Below are 27,737 nucleotides of genomic sequence, written 5' to 3'. Positions count from 1 at the left end.
GCGTGCTCATAAGGCCAGAACTAGGAAGGTTATACAGTTCAATACGTGGCTAAGCATTTGGTGGAGGAAGGAGGGCAGAAGATTTTTAGATCATTGAGCTCTCTTCCAGGGAAGGTGCAACCTGTACAGATGAGACAATTTGCACCTGACCTTTTGGGGACTAATATCCTAACAGGAAGGTTTATTAATGCTGCACAGTGGGGTCTAGACAAGAGTTATAGGGGGATGGGAACCAGAGTGCCTGAACAGTTAGTGGAGAGGTTGTGGAGGCGGATGATGGTTAGACCTTAGACAAAGTGATGAATCAAAAGGTTGAGCACAGTGTGACTAGTGTTCTGAGCTGTGTAAATTTCAATACAAGAAGTATCATAGGAAAGGTAGATAATGGTGCTGAAGATGAGGTAGCTGGTTTCCAAACAGAAGCAATGAGTAGTGAGGAGAGACTGCTGATAGTGCAAAATTGCAGTCAACAGGATGAGTTGCAGTGTAAAAGGCAGACAAAATCGAAAAGGATGAATAAAGGACTGAAAGGGTTATATTTTTAAATGCATGCAGTGTATGGAATAAGGTAGATGAACTTGTAGCACAGTTGCAAATTGGCATGTATGATGTTGTCGGCATCACTGAATCATGGCTAAAAGAAGATAATAGTTGAGTGCTTAATGCCCAGGGATACATACTGTATCGAAAGGACAGGCAGGAAGGCAGAGGGGTGGCATTGCTCTGTTGGTACAAAGTGAAATCAAAGCATTAGAAAGAGGTGACATTGGAGTGGGAGGTGTTGAATATTGTGGATGGAGCCAAGGAACTGCAAGAGTGAAAAAAAAGACCCTGATGTAAGTTGTATACAGACCTCCAAATAACAGTAAGGATGTGGTCTATAAATTATAACGGGAGATAGAAAATGCTTGCCAAATGGGCACTATTACAATAGTCATGGGGGATTTCAATATGCAAGTAGATTAGGAAACACGCACAAACTGCTAGAGGAACTCAGCGGGCCAGACAGCGTCTCTGGAAAAAAGTACAGTCAGCGTTTCGTGCTGAAATCAGGTTGGTGCTAGATTCCAGGAGGGGGAATTTCTAGAGGGCCTACAACTTGCCCTTTTAGAGCAGCTCGTGGTTGAGCTCACTGGTATCAGCTATTACAGATTGGATGTTGTACGATGAACCAGAATGGATTAGAGTGCTTAAGGTAAAAGAAACAGGAGGGACAAGATAATATGATTGAATTCATCCTGAAATTTGAGAAGGGGAAACTAAAAGTCAGATCTATCAGTATTACACTTGAGTAAAGGAAATTACAAAGGCCTAAGAGAAGAGTTGGCCAGAATTGATTGGCAAGAATGATGGTGGAGCAGCAATGGCTGGAATTTCTGGAAATAATTTGGAAGGCACAGGATATATACATCCCAAAGGGGAAGAAGAATTCTAAAGGCAAGATGGCACAACCGTGGCTAACGAGAGAAGTCAAATCTAACATAAAAGCCAAAGAGTGGGCATATAATGAAGCAAAAATTAGTGGGAAGTTACAGGATTGGGAAACTCTTTTGAAAAACAACAGAAGACAATGAAAAAACTCATTAAGAAATATGGAATACAATAGTAAGCTGGCCTGTAGTATTAAGGAGGATACCAAAAGTTTCTTCAGTTACATGAAGTATAAAAGAAAGGTGAGAGTGGATATTGGACTGCTGGAAAACGATGCTGGAGAGGTAGTAATGGAGGACAAGGAAATGGCGGATGAACTGAATAAGTATTTTAGCGACTGTTAGTCTTCCCCCTCACTGTGATGTGGGTGGCATCTCTCTGTCTGTTGTTAATGAGAAAGCGTGCCTGTGGCATAAGACCATATGAAACACTCCTGCCATAGGAGACAGCTTTTCAACATCCACTTGGTCAAGTCCTTTCACCATTCAGCAGTTTACAATTAGATCACCTCTCAATCTTCTGAGTTCCAGTGAATGCAGCCCAGAGCCATCAAACACTCTTCATATAAGAAGCTGTTTAATCCTGCTTTAATTTTCATAAACCTCCTTTGAACCCTCTCCAGTTTCAGCACATTCTTTCTAAAATAAGGGGCCCAAAACTGCTCACAATACTCCAAGTCTGACATCTTCAGTGCTTTATGAAATTCTCAACATTACATCCTTGCTTTTATATTCTAGTCCTATTGAAATGAATGCTAACATTGCATTTCCCTTCCTCACCACTGACTCCACCTGAAAATTAACCTCTAGGAATCGTGCTCAAGGACTGCCAAATCCCTTTGTGGAAGACACAAGCAGTATGATGGAAGTTCAAGGTGTTAGGTCATAAAATGCGTGAAGTTACCAGGACTAAGGCGAACATTCTTGGGAAACTGAAAGGTCTGAAGGTAGATGAATCACTTGGACCGGATTGTGTATACCCCAGGGTTCTGAAAGAGGTGGCTGAAGAGATTGTGGAGGTATTAGTAATGATCTTTCTAGAATCTCTAGATTCTGGAATGGTTCTGGAAGACTGGGAAATTGCAAATATCACAGTACTTTTTAAGGAGAGAGATTATAGGCTAGTTTTCTTGACCTTAGTGGTTGGGAAGATGTTGGAGTTAATTATTAAGCATGTGGTTTTGGGTACACGGAGGAACGTGATAAAATAGACCATAGTCAACATGGTTTGCTCAAAGGAAAATTTTGCCTGGCAAATCAGTTGGAATTCTTTGAAGAAATAACAAGCAGGATAGACAAAGGAGAATGGATTAATGTTGTCTATTTGGATTTTCAGGCCTTGGACAAGGTGCCACACATGAGGTTGCTTAATAAGCTTCCAGTCCATGGAATTTCAGGAAAGATTCTAGCATTGATAAAGCAGTGATTAATTGGCAGAAGGTAAAGAGTGGGAATAGAGGGGGCCTTTTCTGGTTGGCTGCCGGTGATTAGTGGATGATGAAATTGATGGTTTTGTTCCAATATGAAGATAGGTGGAAGTAAAGAGGCTACAGAAGGACCTGGATTAGAAGGGTGAATAAAGAAGTGGCAGATGGAATACAGTTTTGGGAAGTGTATGGTCATGCACTAAAAAATAAAATAAAAGGGTTGACTTTTTTAATGTTGAAAAAATAAAATTCTGAGGCGCAAAGGGACTTTGGAGTCCTTGTGTAGGATCTCTTAAAGGTTAATTTGCAGGTTGAGTCTGTGGTGAGGAGGGCAAATGTGATATTAGCACTCATTTCAAGAGGACTAGAGTATAAAAGCAAGGATGTAAAGTTGAGAATTTATAAAGCACCGTTGAGGCCTCACTTGCAGTATTATGAGCAGTTTTGGGTCCCTTATCTTAGAAAGGATATGTTGAAACTGGAGAGGGTTCAAAGGAGGTTCACAAACATGTTTCCAGGATTGAGCATCTTTTTAGAATGGAGATGAGGAATTTCTTTAGCCAGGGAGAGGTGAGTCTGTGGAATTCTTTGCCACAGGCAGCTGTGGAGGCCAAGTATTTATGTATATATAAGGCAAAGGTTGATGGATTCTTGATTGATCAAGGCATGACGGGATACCGGGCAAACGTGGGGGATTGGGGGATGAGAGGAAAATTGGATCAGTATGATGAAATGTTGAAGCAGACTCAATGGGCCAAATGGCCTAATTTTGTACCTATGCCTTATGGTCTTATTGTTTCTTCAGTTTTTGTGATATTTTGTTCTTTTGTTAAAGCCCTGTTTGTTTGCATTGAACTATTTCTGAATGTCCTGAGATTGTGAAAGGTACCACAAAGTTATTTTATTGATGCAGTTTTAGAGATGGTATTTTGGTGGTGGCATTGTGGTTAGGACTATATATTATAGGTGACCGAGGTTCAATTCCCGCTGCTGCCTGTAAGGAGTTTGTATGTTCTCCCCATGACTGGGTGGGTTTCCTCCAGGTGTTCCAGTTTTCCTCCCACAGTCCAAAGATGTACTGGTTAATTTGTTATTGTAAATTGTCCCGTGATTAGGCTAGGATTAAATCGTATTGCTGGGCGGCATGGCTCAAAGGGGCATGAAGGCCTATTTCACACTGTATCTCAATAAAAATAAAAACAATAAAATAAAATAAATTTATGGAAAGTTTTTTTTTAAAGAATCTCAAAATTAAACTAACAGTTAAAGATCACTGGATTACTACTGCTAAGGAAAGCTAGTAATCTCTTAGGAAAACAGTTACTTTTTGTTTAAGTAATAAGCTCCAATTCTCTTAGAAATCCGTAAGTCCTGGCTGCTGGAGTGGAGTTCTATCTGGAAATTTGTTTCAGGTTCTACTTTGCTGAATGGAATGATTATGTCTCCAACAAGGCCATATTTCAGTAAACAAGGCCATATAAACTAGAGGGCAAAGTTTAAGGTGATCTCTGTGAGTTTGCTGGAGAGGTTGAAGCCTGATGTCTTTTGGCCCAAACCCATATTTAGGGGTAACATGAGGGGGAACTTCTTTACTCAGAGAGTGGTAGCTGTGTGGAACAAGCTTCCAGTAGAAGTGGTAGAGGCAGGTTTGATTTTGTCATTAAAAAAAAAAAATTGGATAGGTATCTGGACAGGACGAGAAAGGAATGGAGGGTTATGGGCTCAGTGCAGGTAGGTGGGACTAGGTGAGAGTAAGCATTCGGCACGGACTAGAAGGGCCAAGATGGCCTGTTTCCGTGTTGTAATTGTTTTCTGGTTATATCAACTGGACACTGATGCCGGAGTCCTGTCATGAGGTTAAAGGACTGTTTATGTGTGTGGATAGGACTGAAGAATGGGCTTGCTTTTATTGTTGTTTTGTTGCTTCTTGTGCTCTGTGTTGTTCTAACCGAATATTGTGGGCATGTTGTGTTGGCAATGGAATATGTAATGACACTTACAGGTTGCTTTCAGCACACCCTTGATAGTTAAAGCAAAAACCTTGGTTTCACTGTATGTTTCGATGTACACACGTGACAAGCTTGAATCTTGAGACGTAGGGTCTAGTAGGTATCTGGAATGAGTTGACTAAGGAAGGAGTGGAGGCAGGAAAAGCAATATATTCAAGAGGCATAGAAGAATGTAGCATTGATGGTGGCAAGAAGGATTAGTATAGAAGGGCATCGATGCAGTGGGCAAAGAATTTGTTGCTATGCTGTAGAACTAGCTGTGCAACTCTATAACTCTACAACGTAAATAGAAGGTATTCACACTTTGATTGGAAATTAGCCAGTGAGATTGTGTGCATTGTGGAGTCAATATTAGGAAACCAAAACTTTATCCTGAACCAGGACCTGTTAGAAAATGTATTTTAGGCCCTCAGTTTCGTATTCCTTCATATCTTTTACACATGCAACTTAATGAGCATGCCTGTGGGTCAAATTGTAAGCAACTAAAATCCACTGATGTTGAAAATTTTTGGAAAAAATACTGAATATGTAGGGTACACACAGAAAATGCTGGAAGAACACAGCAGGTCAGGCAGCATCTATGCAAAGATATAAAGAGTTGATGTTTCAGGCCGAGACCCTCTATCAGGACCTTCAGGAGTTATTCTGGATTTCCAGCTTCTGCAGAATCTTTTGAGTTTGTGAATATGCTGGAAATTATCTGCGGTTTATGCAATATCTGTGGACAAGGTCAATATTCTCTGAGCAATATGTAATGGGATAACGTGGAACTATGATTCTTACTGCATTGCTCTGATTTGGAACAGCCTTTTCTATTATACCCAGAATGTTTTACAATGTGTTACAAACTTTTGGTGACGTGTATCTGTGATGTATGTAAGATTAGAGTCAGAGTCATACCACACAACAGCACAGAAATAGGTCCATCGGTTCATCTATTAATATGCTTAGTCGCATCGACTTGCACCTGGACAAAGTCCTCCATATTTTTCCCATCATGTACATATCTGAATTACTGTTAAATGTTGACATTGAATCCTCATCCACCACTTCGGCTGTCAGCTTGTTCCACACTCTCACCACCCTCCGAGTGAAGAAATTCTTGCTCATGTTCCCCTTAAACACTTCCCCTTTTACCCTTAATCCAAGACCTTTAGTTCTAGTCTCACTGATACTCATGTTTTTTTTTATTTTCCCTTCTCAGCACAATGTACATTTTTGGTGGATTCAACAGTCTTCTTTTGAGTGATGTGTTGATGTTCACGGTACCCAAATGTGATGTTTTCTCTGATGAGGAGTCGTGCCTTGTGGCAGTACCTGAAATCCGTTGTGTATGGAGCACCAATATGTCACAATGTGTGCCCTGGGAAATGGCAACCGGAGTGGAAAAGATTACGAAAATGTGTCAAAACAAGACGTGTAAGCTTCAATAATTTTTTTCTCATTTCTAGTGACTATAATCTGTCGATTTTGCATTCATAATTTTAATGTTTGATTGTATTAGATAACAGCAGTAGTCTGTGAATTGGTGCTGTCTTCCAGATGAAAAATTGGATACTTAGCAGCCTCTACAGACTACTGTTTATTCTGTTACGCTAGTCTCGGGGAGGACATTCTGTTTCTGTTTTTCCTCACTGTTAAGCAAAAGTTGCAAACAATTAACTCATTCAAGATACGGGCTTAAATTCTTAGATCTAAAAAGGAATAATGCTGTAAATTGCTTTTCATCTTTAGGACACTGGAAAAATTTGGGATAGTAGCACTGCATCCATTCATATTTTGAGGATTCTGTTTTCGTAGAGTTTAAAGTTTAAAGATTCACTTTATTTATCACATATATATCAAAACATTCTGGAAATGCATCGTTTATGTCAACGAGCAATACAGTCTGAAAATGTGCTGCGGCAGTTCACTGATGTTGCCATGCTTTAGATGCCAACATAGACCATAACTCCCACGACTTACCATAAGATTTACGTGCAGAATTAGGCCTTTTGGCCCATTGAGTCTCTTCCGCCATTGCATTATGGCTTGTTCGTTATCCCTTTCAACCTTATTCTTCTGCCTTCTCCCCACAACATTTTACATCCTTACAAATCAAAAACCTAGCAGCTGCTGCTTTAAATATACCCAGTAACTTGCCTTTATGTCTGGATGAAGACTGTAAGTTATAGGAGCAGAATTAGGCCATTGAGCCCATCAAATCTGCTCTGTCATTTCATCATAGCTGATCCAATTGTCCTCTCAGCCCTAATCTCTTGCCTTCCCTCCATGTCCCTTTATGCCCTAAACAATCCAGAATCTATCAACCTCTGCCTTAAAATATACATAAAGACTTGGCTTCCACAGCCGCCTGTGGCAAAGAATTCCACAGATTAATCACCCTGGCTAAAGAAATTCCTCCTCATCTCCATTCTAAAAGCCTCTTTTCTGAAGCTGTGTCCTCTGGTCTTAGACTCTCCCACCATAGGAAACATCCTCTGCACATCCACTCTATCAAGGCCTTATACCATTCGATAGGTTTCAATGTGGTCATCCCTCATTCTTCTGAATTCTACTGAATACAGGGCCAAAGTCAACGCTTTTCATATGACAAGCCATTCAATCCTGGAATCATTTTCGTGAATCTCCTTTGAACCTTCTCCAGATTTAACACATTGTGGAATGTGGAATCAATCAGATCAGTTTTACGTTAGAAGGGATAATTAGCATAGTTTTTGAGATATGCCACAGCTTTCCAATAATTGATTGGGTGAGCACTGTTGGTCTGATAGGCCCTTTTTTGCCTTTTTCAACTTTTATATTTTAAAGTTCAAATTAATGGCAGCAAGTTGTCTCATTTTTTAACTGCATTGCATTTGTGGTTTCTAAATGACAATAAACTGAATCTGAAGTTTCATCATTAAGAAATAGCTCTCTCTCCAAATGGTTTGTTGTGCAGTCAGATTTCTTAAATACCTACAGCACAATACCACAAAGCTGTGCCAAACATATCCTTACCTTAGAAATTACCCAGGGATACTCATAGCCCTCTATTTTTCTTGGCTCCATGTACCTATCCAGAAGTCTCTTAAAAGACCCTATTGTATCCACCTCCACCACCGTCGCCAGCAGCCCATCGCATGCACTCACCGCTCTCTATGTTTAAGAAAAAACTTGCCCCTGACATCTCCGTACCTACTTCCAAGCACCTTAATCCTGTGCCCTCTCATGCTACCCATTTCAGCCCTGGGAAAAAGCCTCTGACTATCCACACGATCAATGCCTTCCATCATCTTATACATCTCTATCAGGTCACCTCTCATCCTCCATTGCTCCAAGGAGAAAAGGCCGAGTTCACCCAACCTATTCTCATAAGGCATGCTCCCCAATCCAGGCAACATCCTTGTAAATATCCCCTGCACCCTTCCTATGGTTTAAACATCCTTCCTGTAGTGAGATGGCCAGAACTGAGCACAGTACTCCAAGTGGGGTCTGACCAGGGCCTTATATAGCTGCAACATTACCTCTCGGCTCCTAAATTCAAATCCACGATTGACGAAGGCCAATGCACCATATGCCTTCTTAACCACAGAGTCAACTTGCGCAGCAGCTTTTGAGTGCCCTATGGACTCAGACCCTGAGATCGCTCTGATGTTCCACATTGCCAAAAGTCTTACCATTAATACTATATTCTGCTATTATATTTGACCTACCAAAATAAACCACCTCTCACTTAATCTGGGTTGAACTTCATCTGTCACTTCTCAGCCCAGTTTTGCATCCTATCAATCTTCTGCTGTAACCTCTGACAGCCCTGCACACTATCCATAACACCCCCAACCTTTGTGTCATCAGCAAATTTAAATACCCATCCCTCCATTTTCCCATCCAGGTCATTTATAAAAATCATGAAGAATAGGAGTCTCAGGACAGATCCCTGAGGCACACCACTGGTCATCGACCTCCATGCAGAATATGACCCGTCTACAAACACTCTTTGCTTTCTGTGGGCAAGCCAGTTCTGGATCCACAACCAATACCTCCTTGGATCCCATGCCTCCTTACGTTTTCAATAACCTTGTCAAATGCCTTGCTGAAATCCATATACTGCTCTGCCTTTATCAATGTGTTTAGTCCCATCCTCAAAAAATTAGTCAGGCTCGTAAGCAATGTTCCCTCTAATTTTTAGTAGTCAGTGTGCGCAAAAATCTTATGTTGTGCAATTTTTTTTCCCGTGACAAAAGTATGTGTGCACTGAATGCACACATGGTAGGTTTACAAAATATTTGACATAAAACTGCACGAATAACAACAAAATAACACAGATATTTGTCACTCAGTTATTTTTTTCTCTCTCCTGTCCTTGGCATTTACCCATTCTTTGATCTCCTCTGGGTTTGATGGTATTCTTACTTGCTCATCTGCACTCAACCGTAACATGCGCAGCACTCCTGTAATGGGTAATGACAGGTTCTGTTGCCTGAGCTTTTGTACACCATCTAAATGCGATTTACTTGCTTCAAAAAGTCAAGTTTCCAAATATCATCCCACTTCTTTCCATTAGCAAATTCTCCAGCAACTTCCACATAAGGACAATACAAACAGATAACTCCAGTTACCGAATCATACATAAATATTTCTCGTAGCTGAATGTTCGTGACCTCATGAGCTTTCGGTGTAGCAGTTTCTATTATTTTGTTAAGCTATTCAACTTTAAACAAATTTGCAGTTCTTTTGCGCCTGACACCCTTTGCTTCTTTTGAATTTGACATAGTGAATCAATATTTTTTTCAATAAAATCTTAGTAAGCTATCTATAGGATTTGAAACAGATCTTTGTAAACTTTACGATATGAACACAGCCATCAAGGATGGCTGCCACCGTGATGCCGCTGTACAAACTGGAACAGGAAAGGTGAGGTGATGTAAATTAGTGACGTGCATTGTGATAGTTGAAAAACTGACTAACTAGTTAACAGAAACATCTAGCTAAAAGATTATTTTCAATAAGTATAATTATTAATTACTACATTATTTTAGGTAACTAACCTTTTGTGCCCACATTGATTTCCTTTGTGCACTGGTTGAAAAACCTGTTTGCGCGCACATTTGTGCACAGCTTCGAGGGAACATACCTCATAAGGCACAACCTGCCTTTGACAAAGCCATGCTGATTATTCTCAATCATGTTATGCCTCTCCAAATGTTCCTAAAGCCTTCCTCTCAGGATCTTTTCCATCAACTTAACCAACCACTGAAGTAAGACTCACTGGTCTATAATTTCCTGGGCTATTTCTACTCCATTCTTGAATAAGGGAACAACATCTGCAACCCTCCAATCCTCTGGAACCTCTCCCATCTCCATTGATGATGCAAAGATCATCGCCAGAGGCTCAACAACCTTGTCCCTCGCCTCCCACAGTCGCCTGACGTGCATCTTGTCTGGTCCCAGTGACTTATCCAACGATGCTTTCCAAAACTCCAACACATACTCTTTCTTATTATCTATATGTTCAAGCTTTTCAGTCCACTGTAAGTCATCCCTACAATCGCCAAAATCCTTTTCTTGTTTGAGTTGTGTGTCAACCAAATGAGAGGGCCAGCTTGTAATTGTTTTTTGAAGCAAGCAGTGTTGCACTGCACTGAGCTAACATTTTGATGGTGCTTATTGGGGGATGAAGCTAATTGAGGAGCAATTAAAATAATTAGCATTAATTAGTTGTAATACTAGTATAAAACACAGAATTGGAACAAACTGAGACGCACAATAGAATGAAGTTCTGCTTTGTTTGTTGTCTGGTAAAAGGATCGATTTACACACGGTTTATATAATGCACTTAGTGTGAGTTGCCACTTCAGCATATGTGTAAAGTGGTCAGCAATACAAATAAGACAATTTATATAAAATTATCTGATGCTTAGAAAACTATTTGAATCACTGGGTTTGGAAGCCAACTGAAGTTATTACTGCAGAACAATAAGAAGGTCTTTTAGGTAGTGCAGAACATATTGGTAGACTTAAATTATCTTTAGTAGAAAGTAGGCCAACAGGGTATTCGTAGAAATCAATGATAGATTATGTCAGTACCTGAGCTGATCTTATTTGTGTACAAGTTGATCATTTTTTCTTCCCCTATTGTCTTACAGATGCAGATGATGAAAAGTGCGATCAGTATACTGATTGCTACAGCTGCACAGTCAATACAAATGGTTGTCAATGGTGTCATGACAAGTGCCTGTCAAAGAGCAGTAACTGCACAGAAGCCCCTGTGAGTATTGCTATGAATCCTTCTGAGTGCATTCTAATTAATCTTCAAACAGTTATTCTTCCAGAATTCTTGTCAGTATTTCTACTGCAAAATAGCTGCAGTATTATGTAGAGGCAGGATGGAATAATAATGGGCGCTTGTTTCACCTCAGAATCTGATCAACATGTGCATTGTTCATCTTGGTACAAATCATTGATAAAGTAAAAGGAGAGTTATTGTTTAAAGTGACTGAAAGCACTTTGTCCACAACTTACAGCAAAGAGCAGTGTAAATTAAGTAATTTAAATTATTGAGTAAACTAATCTAGTAAAATCCCACTAAAATATTTACTAACTGGCCATTACACCACTGGTGTTTAGGGCAGCAGTGAAGGTCCGTCACTTCTTGTGGTGTTTAGGGTTTCCTTCATCATGTCAGTAGCCTCATCTGGGTTTTCACAGCTGTCAGCCATGCAAATTCTGGGTGGAGACTGAGGAATACCATTGCACTCAGATGTAGAAGGAATCTTCATCGCTGTTTCTGTAACGATCTTGCTTTTCCAGTTAAGGTTGTTAGCTGAGTGGAACCCTCGAACCTGGAGGACTGGTAGACCACTATTAGCCTGTTCTCTACCCTTTGATCTGTTTGGCATGGGTGATCCTTCCAAGAGTCAAAGCATAAAGCTCTGACGTCAACCAACATACGCTAGCTCTCCTTGTCATTGAGACATGCAAGCCTCTAAACCCTATGACAAGGTTGTCGTCCTCTTTGAGGCACTAATTTGCATAGTGATAATATCTGGTCTGTTTTTGGTGATCATGTTTAGGAGAGGAAGGTTAGCCAGAACAATGGAAGAAGTTTCTGAGATCTTGTAATAATGGAGTTGGAAAACTAATAAAACTGGCAGATAGGAGTACTTGAAAAGCAGCACCTCTCAAATTGACTCCTGTGGCACTGTACTTAAATTTGTGTTGATTTTCACTTAAGCCCTGGAGCAGAACTTGAATCCATATCCTGTGAAAAATGATGTACTGCTTACAAATTAACTAAGTCAGTATGGTTTCTTAGAATTGGGAAAAAGAATTGTGGCAAAGAAAGACATTAATTATTTGCACTTGTCCTGAAGAATAATTTCAAAATATGGAAATGTAGCTTATAGATCAAATGCACCTTTTGATTTTGGCATACAAATCAACTTCTGTTATTTAGATTGATCATTAATAATTCCAAGTTAAGATGTGTGATCACCAATAACCTGGTTTCTTCAAATAAGCATGCACCAAATACATATTAAGTAATAAGGCATTAAAGGCAAGTATGAGACATCAGCACCTAAGTGAATCTTGATGGTAAAGATACAAGCAATGACAGCTTGCTGACAAGTAGATTACAGGCTGTCAAAAGGTTACAAATGCCTAATTTATGGACACCCATAAATATGAAATGAGCTATCATAAAATTACTAAATTCAAAATTCCGACGTATATACATATATTTATTTTAACAAATGACAGAACTAGTTTCCCACCTCTCACCACTTTTAGTTATTGTTCTTAGCAGTTTTATGTGTTTTGGATGCCATTCATTACAATTGAGTAATTTTTTCCCCCAATTTATGGATGAAATCAACTTGTAGAAACCATTTGTTACTTGTGATGGTCTAGGAATCTGTGTTGATACACTTTAGTGTAATAAATATATTTCAGTGAATCTGGGACCAAAATGTGAAACAGCATTCATGTTGGAATGCAAGGCAGCAAGTTTAGTTTAATCAATTTGTTGGTTCGATATCACAAGCCACGGAGGTTGGGAAGACTGAGAAGTGGTGTAAAGTCTTATGTATTTTTAATGTCCTGGGATATGGAAGGACCAAAATGAGACCCAATTATAGTTTCATGCAAACCAAAGTGCATCTCTGAATGTATTTGATTGCTGGTAGAGCAATGGAATCTTTCAAGGACTAGTGACACTGATTTGAAAACTAACTTATAAGGTCATGGCAAAAGGAAGTGAGTTGTGAGGAGGAATGTAGATTTTATTTTGTGGTACTATTTCACTGAGAAATTAAGCAATTAGGCATCATTTTCATCACAAGGTTTCATGGAAGTCTCATCTGAGAAAGTCTGGCTAAAAGCCACAGCAGTATTTGAAGGACAGGTAATAAAGTTTGGTAACAGACATTTAAAGAGCAAAAAGATGAAGTTATTACACTGGTTGCTGAAAGATGACGAACAAATGTAGGTCTAAGATGATGCTTGTTTGAGATAGGTAACTTTTCAACAGCCTCATGTTTCTGGAGCTGAGGATAGCCAAGATGTACAGAAGCGAGATATATCAGCTGGTTGACTGGTTTCTCAACAGCTTCCTTGCATTCAACATCAGTAAGACCAAATTGTGGACTTCAGGAAAGGTATGTCAAGGGAACACACATCAGTCCCTCATCGAGGGATTAGCAGTGGAAAGGGTTTATAGTTTCAATTTCTGGATGTTAGCCTGTCTGAAGATCTATCCTGGATCCAACATATTGATGAAATTACAACGAAGGCATGACAGCAGCTATATTTCATTGGAAGTTTGAGGAAACTTGGTACATTACCAACGATACACAAAAAATTTGCAGATGTACCATTGAGTACATTGCATCACCTTCTGGTAAGGAGGTGCCAATGCACTGATCAGTAGAAGCTAAACAAGAGAAAATCTGCAGATGCTGAAAATCCAAGCACCACACACACAATGCTGGAGGAACTCAGCAGGCCAGGCAGCATCCATGGAAAAGAGTGAATAGTCAACGTCTCGAGCTGAGACCCTTCATCAAGACAGAAAAAAAAAAGACGAGGTCAGCAAGAGGGGAGGAAGAACCACAGCTGAACAATGAAACCGGAAGTGAGGGGGGGAGGAGGAGTGAAGTAAGGAGCTGGGAAGTTATTGGTGAAAGAGTTACAGGGCTGAAGAAGGGGGAGTCGCTGACAAGAGAGGGCGGAAAGCCATGGAAGAAAGAAGAAGGAGAGGAGCACCAAAGGGAGGTGAAAAGGCGATGGAGGGAGACCGGGAATGGTGAAGGGGAGGTACTGGAAGTTTGAGAAATTGATGTCACCTTATGTCTTGAATATAAAGTATTGCTCCTCCAACCTGAGTGTGGCCTCATCGTGACAGTAGACGAGTCAGAATAGGAAATGGAATGAAAATTTAAATTAAAATTGTAAGCTCAGCCAGCTCCATCATGGGCACTCACCTCCCCAGCATCAAGGACAGCTTCAAAAGGTGATGCTTTAAAATGGCGGCATCCATCATTAAGGACCCCCATCACCCAAGACTGCCCTCTTCTCAAGTGGAGATACTGGAGGAGATACTGGAGCCTGAAGACACACTCAACTTTTCAGTAACAGCTTCTTTAAGGTTGAAAGTTCAAAGTAAATTTATTACCAAAATACATACAGTACTGTGCAAAGGTCTTTGTCAGATATATATATATAGGTAGGGTGGGAGCAAAGGATGTTGAGAATGGTGGAGCTCCTTGGGAGGGATGTAGGACAAGTGACAGAAAAGGAGTGCCCAGGGGCAGGGGTTGGTGCGGGTGCAGACACACCCAGCACTGAGAGACCAGGCACGGTAACTTGATTCCAAACAATTGGTTTATTGATCATAACAGAATGTCTCTCAAGTGTTTTCCACTCCCTCCACTCTCCCTACCCCTTTCCCACTCTCAGTCTACAATAGAGACCCATATCAGAAACCGGTTTATCCTCACTCACATGTGTCATGAAATTTATTTTTGTTCAGTGCAATACATAAAATTACTACAGTACTGTGCACCCTAGCTGTATATTTGTGCTTAAGACTTTTGCACAGCACTGTAGAGGTCACCATACATAAACAACCCTCAGTCTTGGTTTCTTGCGGACAAACTCAGTAGATCCAATAAACATAATCGAATCAATGAAAGACTACACCCAACAGGGGCAAAAACCAGTGTGCAAAGGACAATAGACTGTGCAAATACAAAATAAATAATAATAATAACTAAATAGTTAAGCAATAAATATTGAGAACATGAGATGGAGAGTTCTTGAAAATGAGTTGATAGGTTATGGGAAAAGTTCAGTGATGTCACTGAATCGTCCGTTCCTCTCTGATGTTAGATTTCTAAATGGATAATGAACCAGTGAACATTTATTTTCCTCTCTATTTGCTCTATTCTAAATTTCATATTTCTTATAATATGTATATATACTGATTGTAATTTATAGCTTTTAGAAGTATTATGTCTTGCAATGTACCACTGCTGCAAAACAACAAATTTCACGATAAATGACGATATTAAAACCTGATTCTGATTCTGGATGGAAGTATTATAATAAACATATTCAGAAAGAAAAGGTCAGTGATGGAATAAAATTATCTTCCTTTATGTTGATCTGAAACTGCTAGTTGTACTGTGATTAAAACACATGTTCCAATGAGTAAGTTGATAGAGGTTCAAGTTGGACTGAAGTTCAGGAAATATCATTTTAGTGTGCTCAATCTTTAAAGCTGTATCACTGGATGCAATAATTAGCTTGTCATTTGCTTTTTGTTGATGCTGATTGTTTATTTTAGGGACCAGTTGAGAGTTTTGGAGTGTGCCCGGAAGATAAACCTGAGTACGTTTGCAACAAGCTGACTAGCTGCAAGAGTTGTGCCATGGACCAGAACTGTCAATGGGAACCCAGAAATCAAGAATGCATTCCACTGCCTGGTAGGATTTCTTTTATTTTAACATTTAACAATTTGTAAGCTGCGGTGTGAATAACTGATACCTGATACAGTTGTCCAAGGTACTAGAGTTGCAGAGTCATAGAAAAGTACAGTATAGAAACAGGCCCTTCAGCCCATCTGATCTGTGCCAAACCATTTAAAACTGCCTACTCCCATCAGCCAGCACTGAGATCATAGCCCTCTGTACCGCTGCCATCCATGTACCTATCCAAACTTAAAACTTCGCTTAAAAAACTTTCCTTATTTACCTGTGCTATTTGTCAACTCTTAACCTTCATGATCTGCTAGTAAAATGATAACCATTAGAGAGAGAGAACAGCATGCAAATTTACTGGCTGTTCATACTTGAAATAAAATTGGACTTGACAGAATTATCTGTTGGTTATTTGAGTAGCAGTAATCCCACTGTACCTTTAATTGCCTTTTTCAAATTCACTCTGTGATGTATCATGAGTGTGGTTAATTTCTATGCAGATGATAATGATATATCTGATTCTTTGTGTATTTTTCCAGTAATACCACTAGCAAAACATAGGGTTATTTTGCATTTAAGTGTACTTGAGTAATTCTAAATTATGCCACATCTGAAGAGTAATAATTGTAAAAAGCCATGAGGCACAACTTCATATCCCACTTATGCTGATCTTGCCTTGTTTTCTGTTGTGTTGCATTTGAATTATCATTATTATCAGTGATTAAAAGAGCAACCTGATTCTTTGATATAAACTATACCCTTCCACTCTTGAGCACAGACCTGTAATTAAGTTGGGTTTTATTGCTCATATAACCTACAACTAAATTTTGAATATGTAATTACTTTCTGCAAGAAAAAAAATTGGTGCTTGTGATGATAGTTCTGATTTAGGCTTTACAGGAAAGCTACTTTTTTTTTGCATCTCTTGTTTGGTGCGTGATTGATAGCTTGTGAAGTGGATTATTGAGTTGGGAAAGGGGAATAATTTTGTTGGAGTGGGTAGGAGTCGGAGAATAAAACTTGGCATCTAATTAATTAACAATATTGCTCGGTAGAATGTACTTGCTGTCAGTGGCCTCAAGCAATTGCCTGTGTGATCAATGCAAATAGAGCTAGGAATCCAGTATATCAAAATGAAAGTATGTATAACTTAGCGTATTTCATTTTGAAGTGTTCAATTTTTATCTTGGGGACTGCAGAAACAATCTGTGGAGAGAACTGGCACTTAGTGGGCAACTCGTGTCTGACAATCACCACTTCAAAAGATAGCTATGATAATGCAAAGCTGTTCTGCAGAGGTCAGAAAGCTGCATTAGTCTCACTTACGTCACAGAAGAAAGTCGAATTTGTTCTGAAGGAATTGCAAATCATGCATGTGTTGGTGAGTAAAATGCTCTGAGCAGATTTGCTTTGTGATATTATTGTTTAAAAAAACCACTTTCTCCATTATGACTCAAGCAGTTTTACATGAGTAAAAGCAGCGGTTTTGATTGAAATGATCTGATTTGAAAAGGTAAAGGAATCAGAGAGGTTGGTGAGTCAGTTTCTACAACCGCAGCGGTTCAATTGAAGGTGCCCTCGGTGGTAGATGGGATATTTCAGGATTTTGACCCAATTGTAGTGATGGAATGAACGTTCCATGTTCCAATCGACGTAGCGTATGATTTGTGGGTGGAGGAGTGGAGGTTTTCTTGTCATGGTATTCACTTGTTCCTTTCTTTGGACTCCACATCTTGCAATTTTCAGTTTTATTAATTTTACTTATTTTTGTATTTGCACAGTTTTGACTTCTTTTGCACACTAGTTGCATGTCAGTCTTTGCATGTAGTTTTTCATTGGTTCTATTGTATTTTTGTTTTACTGTAAATGCCTGCAAGAAAATCAATCTCAAGGTTGTATATAGTGACATAACATAGTTTAATAATAAGTTTTCTTTGAACTTTGTTTCTGCTGATGTCCTTCATGTTGTTAGAAGCTGCAAGTTCATAATAGGATCTGGATGAAGCCTTGGCATGTAGCGCTAACGGCATACAAAGTACTGCTCTAAAGCCGTATTTAAGTTTGCTGGTAGCACCACTGTTGGCTGAATCAAAAGTAGTAATGATTGAAAATTTGGTTGAGTGGTGTCACAACATCCTCTTACTCAACGTTAGCAAAACCAATGAGCTGATTATTAACTTTAGGAGGAAGAAGCTGGAGGTCCATGAGCCAGTTCTTATTGGGGGATTGGAAATGGAGAGGTTCATTAACATTAAATTTTTGGCTTTAATATATCAGAGGATCTGTTCTGGGATTAGCACATCATCACAAAGAAGGCATGACAGTGCCTCTACTTTCTCAGAAGTTTGCGTAGATTTGGCATGTCATCAGAAACTTTGAACTTCTATAGATATGTAGTGGAGGGTATCCTAACTGGTTGCATCCTGTCCTGATATGAAAACAGCAATGTCCAGAAATAGAAAATGCTCCAGAAAGCGGTGAATATATGCCAGTTCGTCACAGGCAAAGCTCTCCAGCTATTGTGTATGGAGCACTGCCGTAAGAAAAAGAAGCTATCATAAAAGACCCTCATCATGCAGGCCATGCTCTTTTCACACTGCTGCCATTGGGCTTAGGTCCCACATCACTAGTTTCAGGAACTGTTATTACCCTACAATCATTAGGGTCCTAAACTGAGGATGACTTAAATCACTACTCTGATTCTAACATTGACAGTTACACTTTCAAGGAATCTTTACAGCTCTAGTTCTTTGTATTGCTTTTTTATTTGCACAGTTTTTCTTATTCTGCACATTGTTTGTTTGTCAGTCTTTGTCTTCTTGGGTATAGTTTTCATTGAATTCTATTGTATTTTGTTCTCTGTAATAGCCTGCAAGAAAATGAATCTCATGGTAGATTGGTGACATGTTTGTACTTTGATAATAAATTTGCTTTAAACTTTGATTATATACAGAATGCTATCAATAAAAGCATTACAATACTTAAAGCATTAATCTAGTTTTGGTTTTGTACATTCTTTATTTTTGCTTCAGATTATTTTCCATTAGTTTACACAGGAGCATAAAAAGGAGTAATCAATTATTCATTCCCTTTACCTGAACACAGTGTTGCAGAGTTAATACAGATGTAAGATCATAGTAGATATTCACTTTAACTCCATTCATCTACCTTTTAAATACTTAACTAATTTTAAAACAATGCTTGCACTTCAAAAATCATTAGTTGTACTTTCCCTTACCCTGAAGACGTGAGAGACAGCCGAAATGTTAAATCTGTTTGTTCAAGTAGTGTGGGAATCTCACTGTCCTTTCGAATTGTCTTTAAGAGGACGGTGATAATCAGCTGTGAGGAGATAAGTGTGCGGACTTCAGGAACAAACTATATTTCAAATCTTTTCTATTCCATTTGCAGAAAGTGTAGCACATTTTAACAGTCGCACATCTGTTTTTATTATCACGCTTTTTTGCAGCGAAAAACACCAATAACCCCTTGGGTTGGATTACGCAAAATAAATGTTTCTTACTGGTGCTGGGAAGATATGTCACCCTTCACAAACACATCACTGGCATGGATGATCGAGGAACCAAGTGATGCAGGGTTTTGTGGCTACTTGGCAGAACCAAGTTATGCTGGTTTGAAAGCAGCTACCTGCATCAATTTAGTGAATGGAAGTGTGTGTGAAAGACCAGGTGAGTACTCTAGCAAATTGGAAGATATGTGCTTAAACAGTTTACTGAATTCCCTGAATAATCCGCTGTAATCCTTAACTAAGAACAAGAATAAAATACATGTTAAATATTACATACAATCCTGCATTGGAAATATCTGCATTCCTTTATTGTAGCTTTGCCTATATTATGGAACTCCTTTCCCAACAACACTAGAGGAATCTTTGCCAGCAGTATTACAAGATTAATACACAAAAATACTGGAGGAACTCAGCAAGTCTTGGCCTAAACCATTGACATTGTTCAATTCAATTAAATTCAATTCAATTCAAGTTTAATTGTCATTCGGTCATACATGAATACTCAAGCAAGACAGTGTTATTCCAAGGCCAAGGTGAAAAATACAGTATCAACAGTCACACAGCACAAAGCACACATAGCATGTACAAGGTGGCAAGCACATAAAAGATATCAGTAAAATAAAACCACGCAAAAAAATTTATTTCAGACCCTGAGTCTGCAATTGCCACCGAAATCTGCAGTCGACCACAGTATAGCTCATCTACTGCCGAGCAAATGCTGCGGGGGTTGGGGGGAGGGGGGAGTGTAGCACTCTGACTCCAAACTGGACACACCTTCCCCAGTGTATTGCACTGGCTCTGATGCATCTCTCGTGGTGGCTGCAAGCAGGTAAGCCCAGGGCTTGAGGCCTAGTGTTCGCTATTTTTCTCCATAGATGCTGAGTTCTTCCAGCACTTTGTGTTTCTCTGGATTTATGCCATCTGCAGGATCTTTTGTCTTTAGCATTACAAAATTATAATTTAATAATTTAATGGTTTTGGGTCACTAAACAATTAACAAAGTTGATCTGGACAAACAATATGGTCATCCATATGTTCAAGCTAGTAGACGATTGCAAAGAACAGTGCTTAATAATCATGTTCCTATTCTCTCAAATAATTCATATAATTCTGGTGCTTGACCCTGGTGATTCTGACTTGCAATTTGGCCAAAGTGTAAAATTGAATGTCTTGTAGAGACTAAATAACTGGAAGATTGAGTATTTCAATATTAAAAGGATGCCAACTGGATCAGCACAATATTTCAAGCAAAAAGATGTACTGAAAAAGTAGAGTAAATCCAATCCCAAGAGTTATTTGTTCACATGAGATGGGAAACATATTGGATGATCATAGGTTCATAATGATACCCAAAGATTTTAATCATTGTTATTAACTTGTTAACTCTTGGAATGAATTTGAAGGCAAGTGGAACTCTGAAATTAATTAAGGACTTATTGAGCTCTATTATTAGAGTGAAAGCAAGATTAATGAATTCATTATTACCTAGCTCTCAGTGTCTTTCGATTCTTTTTTAAAATAGAAAAATATCTTTAGGAAGTCACGTGGTAGAATGTAGTCATTGTGCAACATCAAGACACCAACATTTTGGTTAATAATCATTGTGCAACATCAAGACATGACCATTTTGGTCAGTAGTCATTGTGCAACATCAAGACACCACCATTTTGGTCAATAGTCATTGTGCAACATCAAGACACCAGCATTTTGGTTAATAGTTGCTGTGCAATATCAAGACACCACCATTTTGGTCAATAGTCGTTGTGTAACATTGAGACACCAACATTACATTCAGCAGTAATTGTCAGGAATCATCAGGTAACCAACATTTTGTTATAGCTATCAGCTTTCCCATTGATCCAGATCAGAACTAAATAAAGAGTGAACATTAAAGGGAAAAAAATCTACATTTATATATTTTTCTAGGAATATGAACAATTCTAATCAACTGAAGTCCAATGTAAATCGGATTAATTTGATACTTACAGCTCATTGCTTTATATTAAGGGAAATGTCAGACTTGGCTTGGAGTTGTGTTGGTGTGGAGGTGGGGTGGTGCTACTAGAAGGGGAAGGGGGAGTCAGAAAAGATAACAGAAGACTTATGGGTTGAAAATCTGAAATATTCCTGTGAGTAATTAACAATTCAAGTAGAACGTTGAGGGAAAGAGAAAAGGTTGTCATTTCAGCTCATTAGCTTAGGTTCAGAAGATAATAGCATTTCGTATACCATAGTAACACACAAAAAATGCTGGAGGAACTCAACAGTTTGGGCATCATCTATGGGAGATAAATGGCCAATATTTTGGAGCAAGCCCCTTCATCAGGAGTCAACCATTTATTCCCTCTGTAGATACTGCCTGACCTGCTGAGTTCATCCAGCTTTTTGTGGATGTTACACTGGATTTCCAGCATCCTCAGAATCTCTTGTGTTTATGACATGTAAAAACAGAAGAAAGAGATGCAGTAAGTAACATGCAGCTGAAGCCTCTGTGCCGGCACTGCTGTTCAGTAAGATCATGGCTCATATCTTACCACAGCATCATTTTCTGTGCTAATCCCATGTCATGATTTTTTCAAATCTAAATTTTTTCATTTTTTTTTGCAATGAGTTTTTCAGCAATGGAAGTGAAGTTCACATCTGATCATCATTTGGTTGAAGGAAAGGATCTTCCATGTTTAGACTTAGGAAATTAAAATATTTCAGAAATTTAAAGTCTGATTTCTTCAATTTGCAGCAAACCACAGTGCCATTCAGTGTCGTACGCCATGTGCATTGCGAACAGGGTGCACTGAGTGTACAAATTCAAACACGGAGTGTATGTGGTGCAGCAACATGAAGCAATGTGTTGATGCCAATGCATATGTGGCTTCCTTTCCTTTTGGCCAATGCATGGAATGGTCTACTTCCAACAACTGTTCACGTAAGTAATAGAAAACCTTGTATTATTGTTTGTGATTTCTACCGTAATGATCAGTATAAACTTCATTTGTTGACCTATGTCCCGCTACATCATTGCTTTCTCTTTTTCAAGTCAAGTCAAGTCAACTTTTATTGTCATTTCGACCATAACTGCTGGTACAGTGCATAGTAAAAACGAGACAATGTTTTTCAGGACCATGGTGTTACATGACACAGTACAAAAAACTAGACTGTACTACGCAATAATAAAAAAAAAACCCACAGAAAGCTACACTAGACTGCAGACCTACACTGGACTGTGTAAAGTGCACAAACACAGTGCAGGTATTACAATAAATAATAAACAGGACAGTAGGGCAAGGTGTCAGTCCAGTCTTTGGGTATTGAGGAGTCTGATAGCTTGGGGGAAGAAGTTGTTACATAGTCTGGTCGTGAGAGCCCGAATGCTTCGGAGCCTTTTCCCAGACGGCAGGAGGGAGACGAGATTGTATGAGGGGTTCATGGGGTCCTTCATAATGCTGTCCTTTGCGGATGCAGCGTGTAGTGTAAATGTCCGTGATGGCAGGAAGAGAGACCCCGAATGATCTTCTCAGCTGACCTCACTATCCGCTGCAGGGTCTTGCGATCCGAGATGCCAATGCACTGAAGGAAGTCAAAGGGGTTTAAATTTAAGGTGATTAAAGGAACTTACAGTGGTGGGGGTTGTCAGAGCTCAGTGATGGGTGCATGGAACAGTCTGGTGGTAAAGGCAGACACATTAGGGACATTTAAGAAACTTTTGTAGGCACATGGATGTTAGAAACAGGGAGGGCAATGTAGGAAGGAAGGGTTAGATCTTGGAGTAGCTAAAAAGGTCAGCACAAAGTTGTGAGCCAAAGGGCCTGTTCTCTGCTGTAACTTTTGCATTCTAAAATGAAAATACAGTAAATGCTGGAAGTCAGATATGAGAATGGAATTGGTACTGTTTTCCTGACAGTAATTTGCATAAGTAAATATTCTTCTTGTGGATATGCATCACTAATTTTTGTAGTGCTGCACCATGGAAGTTCAACAGCCTTTGCTGTTGAATTTCCTTAATGTTTCAGAGCTGCTACTAAAATGATGAGCAAAAACAGCAGTCCCATTTCTGCACTCTTCATTCTCAGCTGAGGGGTGTAAATTGCAGTATTTTTGATGTCAGTCTGTGATATATTTGAGAAACTTGATCAGCGTTTGAACTAGCAGCTTCTTTGGTCTCAAATTCAGCAGCGTTTGTGGGCTTCCTCAGATGATCTGCATTTATTGCCTATCCCTATCTGTTCTTGAGGTGAAGGCATTTGTGTTTTGAACTTGTGGACAAGTAACTCTCAAATGGTGTTGGACATCAGATTCCAGAATATTGCTGTTTCCAGTTGTGACTTAACCATGAAGCAGACAGACAGACATACTTTATTGATCCTGAGGGAAATTGGGTTTCATTACAGCCGCACCAACCAAGAATAGTGATGAAATATAGCAATATAAAACCATAAATAATAATAAGTTATTCATGCGAAGTGGAAATAAGTCCAGGACCAGCCTATTGGCTCAGGGTATCTGACACTTCGAGGGAGGAGTTGTAAAGTTTGATGGCCACAGGTAGGAATGACTTCCTATGATGCTCAGTGTTCCATCTCGGTGGAATGAGTCTCTGGCTGAATGTACTCCTGTGCCTAACCAGTACACTATGGAGTGGATGGGAGACATTGTCCAAGATGGCATGCAACTTGGACAGCATCCTCTTTTCAGACATCACCGTCAGAGAGTCCAGTTCTACCCCCACAACATCACTGGCCTTACGAATGAGTTTGTTGATTCTGTTGGTGTCTGCTGCCCTCAGCCTGCTGCCCCAGCACACAACAATAAACATGATAGGCCACCACAGCCTCTTAGATCATCCTCAGCATCATCCGGCAGATGTTAAAGGACCTCAGTCTTCTCAGGAAATAGAGACGGCTCTGACCCTTCTTGTAGACAGTCTCAGTGTTCTTTACCTGTAAGTTAAGAAAGTAAGACACAACAAATAGAAGTAAAATGCTATTCAGTCCCTTGTGCCTGTTCTACACATTTATGGCTGCTCATTCATCTCTGGCTCTTCTTGTGCCACTTGATTCCCTTAATATCTAACAATCTATCGATCTCAGAGTATGAACCTGCACAGCTTCCAAAGGCAGAGAATTCCAAAAGTTCATAATTCCTTGGATGAAGGAACTTCTTCCCACTTCAGACTTCAATGGGTGATTCTTTCTTTTGATATTGTGATCCCTGGATATGGATATCAGATAAAAAAACCAACTGTATATCTACCTGGTAAAGCCCCATCTAAATTTTGTACATCTGATTCTTCTCCATTCTTCCAACATTTAACAGTCTGTCTATTCTCTTCCAATGACCTCCCAGCATTACACTTTTGCTGAACTCTTTTCCTTGTGAGAGGAGACCAGTTTGAACATCCCTGATGCAACTGGATCAGAAAATCTCGGCTCTTGTGCAAATCCTCATGTGATGAAATCCAGAATCAGCTCTGCTTTCCTTAATGACTTGCATGCTTGCCGTACCTGGATGTTGACTTCCCATGATGAGCATACTCAGATCCCATTGCTGTACGTGACCCATATACACTACCCCAAACCAATGAAGGCTAAACATACTGTGCACTTTCCTTACTGCTTTATCTACTTGTGTTGCAACTTCCAGGTAGGTATAGTCTCATAATAGATTTCAGTATTTTCAGTACCACCATTGTCAGACTAAGAAATCAGCCCGGTGCTGCTTCTCTTTCCCTTCATTCTTTAATGATAGGGTTATATTTACTCTAATTTCACATTTGCTACTCTGCAAACTATGGGAACCTTTGGAATTTTGGAAGATGGCTTCTGTTATATCTAAAGCCAACTCCTTCAAAACCCAGGTCATCAGGTCCTTGGTATTTATCGACTTCCAGTCCCATTAATCTCTCCAGTATAAGTTTTTTTTAAAATTTTGATAATTTCTTTCATTTCCTCTATGCATGTCAGTTTTTAAATGATTTGGTGTGTTTTAAAACTAATTATAGAACTAGCTGCTATCAATTTGACTAACTAAAATTGAAATCACACCAAGTTTTCACAGCCAGGCGTGCTTTATTTCAGTAGTTATTGGAGTCTGGTATACCCCCCCAGCTACTGTAAAGTAAAACTACATACATAACACCACAAATCAAGTAACAGTCCATTAAACCGTGATTCCAGATTCTCAGAAGGACTAACCTTCACAACTTCAAATAACTTAACAGGAGAGATGGGTCTGTTGTCAGTGTGGAAAGTAGGTTCAGTTAATTCATTGTTGTATATCCTGCAGACTAATATGATTGATGTATTTTCTTCATTGCCAGCTTGATGGCAGAAGGCTGAATTATATTAATAAATTATAGCAACATTAAGCTTTATGTGTTCTTGAAGGCAATGAAGTCAGTTTCCATAAAATAAATTTATTAGTCATCAGACACCGAAATAAATGTATTAATTACATTTTTTGAAAACTTCTCGGTAGCACACTTAACAGCTAGTCCTACTTTGGCAGGGGAACAACTTAACCATACTGACTCACTGTGAACTTGACGTGATGTTCTTCAATTAAGACAAGTTCTCATCTGTTTCGATAATTGAAGTAAATACAGATGATCCTTAATGAACATGTCATGCAGAGCAGAAAGCTCTGTCTTGCTCGCTTAGCTGACACAAACAAAAATGCCTAATTTGGAGATAAAGTTGCAATTTTTATTTGCTTGCACAAGTTTGATTTTGGTATGAATTAACATAGTTCTAGTTTTAAAATTATGCTCTTATTTTACATATCTTTCAGAAGAAAAAAATCAGCATCAGACAATATATACAAAAAAGGTTAAACAAGTGAGTGAAAGGGCAAGTATAGATTGGAAGCAAAATTTAACAGGAATCTAGAAGTCTAATGCAGGCATATGAATATTTTTAAAAAAGTTTTTGTATGGAGGTGTTCAGGAATTGAAATGTAGATCTGTGATGGAGATAGAAAGCATATTAGAAATTCAAATGAGTAATTGGGAAATCTAAGCAGTTGATAGATACATGATAAGCATATTTTAAGCATATGAGCCAGGGAGAACTGTCAATACCGAATGTAGGTATATCACCTAACCTGGATTGGTTACATGGTAGGTAGCTAAACTGGATTATCTGATGGATAAAATTTTGACCAGTCATGAAGGGGTAAGGAAACTCTTCCTTTTTCATTTAATACGACAAGAGTGAAAAGATTTTAAGTAATTAAGATGAAGGATTTTTTAATCATTGAGTTATTATGGGAAAAAAACTGCCTGTGGATGTTATGGATTTCAAGAAGTAATTGATTTAATATTTAATGTTAACAAAATTTGTATGTCGATAGATGCAGGTAACAGGTAACCATGAAGAAGACAGCTTGTACCACCGATTGCCATTGATTTTGTTCTATTGAGATACAAACTCGCTGAAGCCTGCAATTATAGCAAGCTTCAAGAGCTAAGGATTGTTATATGTTCCCTGACAAATAAGCCTATCAAATTTGAGCTGTTTCACTTCCCATTTGGGCTTCATTTCAAAGCTGTTGACCGTAATAAGACAGTATTGAGTGAGAGTTTCCATTTGGGAGTATATTACATAATTCTATAATGGAAAATACTGGCTGATAAACATATTTAAATCTTTGAATTATATTGTGGAGACATTCAGCAAGCCAGGGAACCTCTGTGGAGAAAGAAACAGTGTTTCAAGTTGACAAAATTCCAGCAACCAAATAAAGATATAGAAATCAAGTGTGTTTTAAATTGCTAAGAAGAGAGAAGAGTGGAGAGAACAAGGAGTACCTGTGAAAGTGTAGAGATCAAGGTACTGGGGCCATCTGATGAAGGATGGTGAATGCTTGTTTATTTCAGATAATCTGTCATTGGGAGATAAAAGGAGATATGAAAACAGAGGAGGAAAGATGAAAAATGGGCTATGTTGGATATGAAATACATAGCAGAGAAGCAAACAGCAGATGCTGTGAATCTTCATGTTTTTCTGATTTCATTTCTCTTCCCAGTCCATATTTTTTTCTGTGATTCTTTCTGATTTTTCCCTCTCTAGTCCCAAGTGATCAGACTTCAACCGAGGGCTTAACTTTATCCCTTTTTGTCCCCATCTAAGTGTATTCTAAACCTGATATGGAGGTAGCTCTCTTTCTGCTTTCTCTTTCTCTGACCAAACAAACCCGATTTGATTGGTCAGGAATCTTCACAACAGACTGTGCACCATTTTATGAACCACGTCGATTCCATCTTCTTTCTTCCTGTGGACTGTTCATTATGATATTGATCATAATTTTTACTTTCACTTCTGGGCGGATCATGCCTTTCAAAAGAACCAACTTCAAATAGAAGTTGAAGTTCAAATAGAACTGTAAGT

At 39.0% G+C, this 27,737-nt stretch overlaps 1 protein-coding gene across 5 annotated transcripts in view; it reads left to right on the top strand.

Annotated features, from left to right (window-relative positions):
* The window catches only part of atrn (attractin), a 398,356-nt gene that overhangs the window by 187,820 nt on the left and 182,799 nt on the right, over positions 1-27,737 (top strand). For all 5 annotated transcript variants that reach the window (XM_059965719.1, XM_059965723.1, XM_059965720.1 and 2 more), the window contains exons 12-17: positions 6,071-6,285; positions 10,995-11,116; positions 15,695-15,833; positions 17,027-17,208; positions 19,297-19,516; positions 22,094-22,279. In XM_059965719.1, the coding sequence (XP_059821702.1) occupies positions 6,071-6,285; positions 10,995-11,116; positions 15,695-15,833; positions 17,027-17,208; positions 19,297-19,516; positions 22,094-22,279 (1,064 nt within the window). The remainder of the gene's footprint in view (positions 1-6,070; positions 6,286-10,994; positions 11,117-15,694; positions 15,834-17,026; positions 17,209-19,296; positions 19,517-22,093; positions 22,280-27,737) is intronic.

The sequence above is a fragment of the Hypanus sabinus genome, chromosome 3 (genome assembly GCF_030144855.1).
Source record: "Hypanus sabinus isolate sHypSab1 chromosome 3, sHypSab1.hap1, whole genome shotgun sequence".
In the NCBI taxonomy this organism is placed as follows: Eukaryota; Metazoa; Chordata; class Chondrichthyes; order Myliobatiformes; family Dasyatidae; genus Hypanus; species Hypanus sabinus.
The sequence above is the reverse complement of the archived record's forward strand: the minus strand, read 5'-3'. Positions and strand labels throughout refer to the sequence as shown.